A 7,058-nucleotide genomic window follows, 5' to 3' on the forward strand; every position below is an offset into this window, starting at 1 on the left:
ATATATACTGGAATATATTGGCTGTTGTACCAACACACCCAGATAAACAGTCCACATCCCAGAGTTTCAGAGATCTTACAAGTTGTCCATCTTAACGTATGAAGACTTCCAATCTTGTTTCTAATTCCCATCTTGCAAACAATATCTGTTGACACAAAGTTTGCCAGACTGTATACAAAGCTTTTTGTGGTCTGCTTTAGGCACTGAAAACTGACCTTGTATTCCAAAGTCTTAATTTTCTTCTCCAGCCGTTCCAGCTCTGTTTTCTGCCCTGCTATTGTTTTCTCCTTTTCAGACAGTTTTCCTTGAATATAGTTTTCCTTGGATATGACACTGGAGTCAAATTCTTGCAGCATCGTTTTAAACGCAAGCACTGTGAGAAAAAATAGACATATTTTACCTTCTCACTATCTCTCCATAATATCAAAAGTAGCTCTGGGTTTCTCCTACCAATTTATCACTACCAGCTATTTCACTTCCTCAAAATAAAAGGGTTTTTTTTTTAAAGGATCAATCTAGACAAAACACTTATTTCATGCTGGTACAGAAGAGCTCCCTCCACACGGATGTTCACATTCTCACCATTTTTGGCAAACTCCTCTGACAACATTTGTCGCAGTTTGTGGCGTTTTTCCAGGACTTCAATAAGCTTTGGAAGTGTTTGATCATCGTTAACATCCAATAGCTCACAGGAAGGCAGCGGAGGAAAGTTCTGCAGAAACATGTCTGAAACAGATTGCTCTTCTGTCTCTGAAAGATTTAAAGCCGAGAAAGTCTGTCAGGAAGTACAGAACAGAGAAACCCCTTTCACGATGCACAGCCACAGACCGTTCACTCCACAGGACCACGGAGCAGACAGAACTTTGAGAAATTAATGAGAACTAGAAGTTTCCAGAAGATATGACAGTGTTGAGGAAAGATAAACTGACATTCTCGATTCATTGCTTTGCACCACCTCTGGGCACATCTGGATGGCTACAGCAGGCCCTGAGCACACAACATCAAAGAATCGTCCTCAACACAATTTCAAGAGCTGCAATAATGAGACCATGGATTCAACTCATCACCCATAACGAAGAATTACTTTGAGACTTCCCCAGCAGCTGGGGTTATACCAGCAGTGTGGCAGTAAGAGCGGAGCAGCGCCTGCTGCAGAGAAACCTCACAACTAACAGTGCAGTGAAGCTCCTATTTGAGCCTTTGAGGCTCAAATAATACAAAATTTAAATTAAAATGTAGTTTAAAGCAGCCTTCAACCCCTAATAGGACACGCTGCCCCGTCACCACTCTGCATTGGAGCGTTTACCTCCATTGATGGGGCCGCCCCGCATCTCCAGCCTCCGCGAGAGCTCCTCTCGGAAGGCCTGATTCCTGAAGCGCCGTCCTGGCGTCAAGCCGCAGAGCGGCCTGTCGACAGGCCTGGCGACCTCGACCTCCTGCGTCATCTCGGCAAAGCGCATGACTTGCTGCGGGAGAACAGGAACAGGCTCAGCAGCAAAACTCACCAGGAGCAGATGGACGTAAACTTGAAAACGGTATTTTAGGTCAATAAAAGTAGCAGCAGAGATGTTATCAAGCTATCATTTAAGTATTCCCAGCTACGCAGCTGGGGATGCAAGTGGAGCAACCACAAACCTTCCAGTTACACAAAAATTATCATTCCTCCCATCTACTAAACGAGCAGAATTCAGTGATCAACAGGACAGCAGAGCAGGAGGGAGCAAGGCCAGATGTGCCTGAAGCTTACCAAGCTTTCCTCGTAGTCCTCGGCTTTAGGATTAACACACACGATCATACGCACTTTTCCTTCGCCATCAAAATAGTTCTTGAAGAGGTGAGTCAGTTTGGAATCTCTGTATGGAACCATCTGGAAGTAAAGTACATGACAGGTCTAGTGAGCTAGTGATTACACAGAGCTTTGCCCCTTCAAAAGATAATTAGCTAACAGGTCACGTACCTTATTTGTTCCATACATCTGGTTTTCCCGGAGAACTTCAATGCACGTTCTTAATGTCATTAGTGACTGATTAATGTTACCTGAAAACAACAAGCAAGACAAACAGCTCTGTAAGCAGCCATTTGGACCATGTCCCTGAATTTATCTAGAATAAATTGCCTGGATGTAGCTTGTGTTACAGAGAGCTGCTCGAATTACAGCATCAGAAGAAGCGCTACTAAAAACTTCTGGTTTCCAGACTGGAGGATTTAAAGTCATCAGATCAGACAACTGAACCCTTTGGTTCTTCCTGAGGTCCTCACCAGGGGACAAGACTAAGAGGAGCGTTTTTGGGCAGCTGTCTGTGGGGGCACATACCTGCTTCTCGCAGCCTGCTCCCTTCAGCTTTTGTTCGGTTGGTTCTTTCGCTTCCAGCCAGATCAACCAGTGACAGCTGGCTTAAAGTGATCTGTTCTTTCTCCTGGTACAGAAAAAAGTCTGTTAAGCTAGTGATAGCTCTACGGTCCTCCTGAAGGGGTGGGGGAACACCCCAGTGCCCCCCAAACCAGCATGCACAATTAAAGAGAGTAAGTGTTGCCCCTTTAACTGAAGTCTGAGGGTGTTTTTAAAGCTCCTGAAGCAGGAAGCTGCACACCAGCAGCTTTTCTTGTATGTTCAGCAGATCCTTTCTGCTTTGGGTCCCACGACAGAACCATTTCTGTCCCATTGGGGTCGTGCAGGGCTGGTGCAGGCTGCCCAGGGCAGTGGTGGAGTCCCCATCCCTGGAGGGGTTTCCCAGCCATGTGGAGGTGGTGCTGAGGGACAGGGGTCAGTGGGGACCTGGCAGTGCTAGGGAACGGGGGGACTCAAGGGGCTCAAAGGGCTTTTCCAACCCAAACGATTCCTGATCCTATATGATAACTGCACCCCTTCAAATTCTGAACAGGTTCTACTCCAAAGCAGCAGGGGTAAAAAACAAAGGACTAAAGAGCTTTGCTCTCCATTTTCAGTGCCCTACTTTCATCTCAAAAAGGCGATTAATTTCATCAAGGACTCAAAACTGAATAAATTCAATTTCCTTCTAAATAGAACGGCTAACACTCAAGCCAGGGTAACCGTTTGGGCAGGCCACGCTGCTGCGCTCACCACCTCTTCTACCCCCCCAGACACACACTGGCCCCAGCACTCACCTGCAGCACATTATCTCCATCCGCATCCAGGGGCGCCTGAGCCAGCTTTATTATAAAAACACTGTGAGAGCGACTGGACTCCCGATTCAGCTGAGTGTTTGCGATACGCCTCTTCTTCTGACCTGTTCAGGAGAACACACACAATCCCTCCAAAAATCCGCTGTGTTTAACAGACTTGCCTGTTAACAAAGGCTGGCAAAGCCGATGCTGCTTTCAGCACGGGAGCGTCGAGATTCACCCATCTCTACTGAATTTCAGCTCTAGTCTCAGATTTTTACCTCTCCAAAACACCTCAAAAGCTTCTTCTGTAGATTTCACCTCGACTTCGGTGCATCCCGTGACATACATGTTGTGGTTCTGGTCCTCCCGAAGGAGTTTAGATTGGGGAGGTCTTTGGGACAGGGAGGAAATAAAACAAAACCACAGTGAAACCGAGCAGAATTTTATGCTCAATACATCGAGTCATGCAAATTTTCTTCTGTTTAAGTACAAAATTCAGACTATGTCAATTATCCACCCAGCAGATGGAAGGAGGAAGTACAAGTACGTGGACACGCATTCAGCCAAGATTAGTTACACTTCAGCTACTGCTTTAATTCAGAATTAATTGCAGTTCTTACTGGAAATCACGGGTTTGGGTGGCAGCTACTGTTTGTCTACATGCACACAGAGGCAAGATGGCTTCAACAGCGTTCTATAAGCACCAGTGAAGCGAGAAGAGACAGGTCTGAGGGTATCTGCTGCTACTACTACAAGAAAATTCTACTTTTCAACATTGGGAATGACACGCTTATGCACATACATAAAGTCACCATTTCGCACAGGAGTGTTGCAACTGTTCCACCTACCAAAAAAACAGGGTTAAAGAAACATTAAGTCATTCTACTTGTGGCGAAAATCGTTTCACACATCAAACACTGCAGCTTCTGTAAACAGAAATCATCTGAGATTCTTCATAGTCTGATTTTTGGACGTAAAAATACTAAACCAAGTCACTTGAGTCTTTAAAAAGCTTTTGCAGGCATTCAGACCCTCTTCAAACCAGTACCATGGAGACAGCCCTTAAGGCTGGGGAGACAGAGGGCGTTTGGCTCTAGCTAGTCTTTGTAAATCCGCCAGCTCCTTAATTAACACACGTACCAGCACTGGGCTTCCTTTAATGGGTTTAGAATTAAGTTATTCACAGGTGAATTTACAGACTGTTTTCCTATGACAGTCTCCAGATTTCCTGATTTTAATCAGGAGCCAAGCACACACCTTTTAAAAAAAAATACACAGAATTTCACCAGGCAGACAATTCGCTTCTGGGTTTACAGGAAATACTGACAGCAAGTGAAATAAACTCACTTTCACTGGAGAGCAACAAAATAACTACTTTCACCTAATACACTGTTTCCAGGGGAAAAAAAAAAGTCAGCTCTGGAACGGCTCATTCTGCAAGCTGCTGGGACAGCCCTCGCAGGAGAGCATGAGCAGACTCAGAACCTCAGCGGGACACACCATGCTGCAGCATCTGCTCAGTAACAGCCCATTCTAAGAGGGGAGGGAGCACTAAGTCTTTGCAGCCGCAGAACAACCATCAGCACTTGGCATGTGTCCATGCTACAGCCTGGACACCTTTTTCACCTCATTTCTTAAGGGACTGCCAGGAATTGAGCCAGACTCGCCAAGACCACAGCGACAACGACATCCCAGAGCTCCCCCAAAAGCACAACTGAAGTGGGAGGAACGGGATTTATGACACTAACTTGGGTTTTATAGGCTCAAAGGGAGCTTCCTCCAAGAGGTCATAGATGTAGTTGTTGTAGATCTCGATATAGGAGACGAAGACACTGTAGACGTTATCCTCATCGACCTCCTCCACTTTGCAGTAGTCTCGTACATTGATCATGTCAGCAAATTCCGGATCAATTTGGCGCCTGTTGAACACACCCAGTGAGTGACTGTAGAGGAGCATCGTTAGGATGAGTTCAGAGTGTTTCTGCTCAGCCAAGAGACAGCGTTTCACCCGCAGATTGTCAGGTACAAACACCAGAGTGCTGCTGCCAGAGCCTGAGTTTTCTAATTGGAGTATTTAATTACTGCCCAAACCACATGAAATGCATTAACTTGCCAGGAATACATTTCTTTCCTTTCTTCAAAGGAAGGATAAAGAGACCAAGGGAAGTTAAGCCACCCCTTTCAGAATCACATTTTCATTAACCAAGATCATGCCACACGTTACCACTGTCACTCACTTGCTGGACGGTGTTTTGGGGACGGGCATGGCCTCTCTTTTCTGGCGCTCCAAGAGAGCGTCTACTTCGCACTGCACTTCCACACCATTCTTGTCATCGAGCTTAAAAACCTGAGCAGCGAGGATGTTCACACAGTATAAATGACAAACACAAGAAAACACAAGGTGTTGGCCAGAAAAGACAAATTAGGAAGGTTGATCACACCCCGCACTGACGCTTGATCTGCTGGAAAACAGGTATTTCCAAGATAACAACAGTTCATAAACACTCCCCAGCAACACTCTACCAAGAAGACTTCCAGAATTATTTCAAATGCATTTAGACACCAAACACCCAGGAGAAAAGCCTCACATCTCCTATATTATTCTACATAGGATTTCCTATGGCTTTTGTAGCTTGTGGTGGGATCTCATTCCCTAAGTCAAAGCTTCCTCTTTCCTTTTTTATTGTTTTAATTAAAGCATGACCGACAATTATAAGGACAGCTAGCCCATACCTCTTCATGGAATGTCCACCCTGCCTACCACACCTGCCCCCTCAGCCCTGCTCTTCAGATTTCACAGGAGTGGGGTTTTTTTAGGTTGGTTTTCTTATTAAAGCTCTCCAGTCCCGTAAGTAGGCCGGAGATAAACACTTGAATGGAATATTTACGTAGTATTTTTGAGCTTGGGGAATTAAGTGCCAAACCACTCACGAATCGCTTGGCCTGGAATGGTCCGATGCTGTTGAAGATCATGTCCAAACACCGCGGGAGCAGCCCGCCCTCTCCAGGAGAGCCGGTCATGGTGTGTGTTTTCCCGCTGCCCGTCACGCCGTATGTGAAAAGGAGACCTAGGAGGGACAGGAGAGGTACAGCATCAAGAGATGGTCTCAGGAGCAGCACCATGAGAGCAAACAGCGCCCAGGAGATCAAGCCCTACAGATTGACTTCTATTGTCAGTCTTGAGGCAGGTAAGTCAGCACTTTCTGCAGAAAAAAAGCTTCTCCGGTTTGTGGTGGACAAAAAGATTAGACTTTGACACACAACACACACGTCACAAGAGAGGCAAAGAGCTTGAGAAGTAACAAAAGGCAAGAAGAGCTTCGAAGGATGCTGTCAGGGGAGCCTCTCACGGCAAACAAGCTATATATAAGTTTTTACCCAAACAAGCTGGGAAACATTGAGGCATCTGAAGCCCCAGGAGTGAGAAACCGCGCAGCAGACAGAAACAAGCAGCTGAGAACAAGCCTTCACCATTTTTCCCATGGATGAGATCTTCCACAAGGGGTTTAGCCACCACGTCAAAGAGCTCCTTCTGAAGAACGTGGGTGCCGAACACCTCTTTAAAGGAATACTGCGTCTGCAGAAGAGAAGATACGCCGTCCTGAAGCTTGCGTGCCCGGGCCCAGAAGCCCATCACTTCACACCACCCCACAGTTTCACACCTCAGAACCGTTTTCCATCAACTACCAGAATGATAACGATTCTACTTCAGGATTACACCACTGTCTGAACACAGGCAGCGGCTACAACAGAACTATTTTTCCTTTAGACACACCATGACTGTGCCTCATACTGCATTACAGCATCGTGCTGTGAACCTGCAGTTTACTGTTTCACTACCTAATTACCTTGAGTGCTACAACACTCTGGCTCCTCATTCCCCGCCACCTAAACTCTCCTCTTCTAGAAAGTATTTATACTGCTCTGTGACC

At 46.0% G+C, this 7,058-nt stretch overlaps 1 protein-coding gene across 1 annotated transcript in view; it reads right to left on the reverse strand.

The window, feature by feature from the left end:
- Positions 1-6,703, reverse strand: part of KIF23 (kinesin family member 23) — a gene marked incomplete at both ends in the record, with an annotated part of 11,725 nt that extends 5,022 nt beyond the window's left edge. The window contains 13 exons of the mRNA XM_010135774.1: positions 216-373; positions 583-750; positions 1,307-1,466; positions 1,748-1,867; positions 1,958-2,037; positions 2,315-2,417; positions 3,127-3,248; positions 3,405-3,517; positions 3,929-3,970; positions 4,875-5,045; positions 5,364-5,473; positions 6,058-6,194; positions 6,598-6,703. Coding sequence (XP_010134076.1) covers positions 216-373; positions 583-750; positions 1,307-1,466; positions 1,748-1,867; positions 1,958-2,037; positions 2,315-2,417; positions 3,127-3,248; positions 3,405-3,517; positions 3,929-3,970; positions 4,875-5,045; positions 5,364-5,473; positions 6,058-6,194; positions 6,598-6,703 — 1,590 coding nt within the window. The remainder of the gene's footprint in view (positions 1-215; positions 374-582; positions 751-1,306; positions 1,467-1,747; positions 1,868-1,957; positions 2,038-2,314; positions 2,418-3,126; positions 3,249-3,404; positions 3,518-3,928; positions 3,971-4,874; positions 5,046-5,363; positions 5,474-6,057; positions 6,195-6,597) is intronic.
- Positions 6,704-7,058: the final 355 nt, after the last annotated feature.

Source organism: Buceros rhinoceros, unplaced genomic scaffold (assembly GCF_000710305.1).
Source record: "Buceros rhinoceros silvestris isolate BGI_N320 unplaced genomic scaffold, ASM71030v1 scaffold1375, whole genome shotgun sequence".
Classification (NCBI taxonomy): Eukaryota; Metazoa; Chordata; class Aves; order Bucerotiformes; family Bucerotidae; genus Buceros; species Buceros rhinoceros.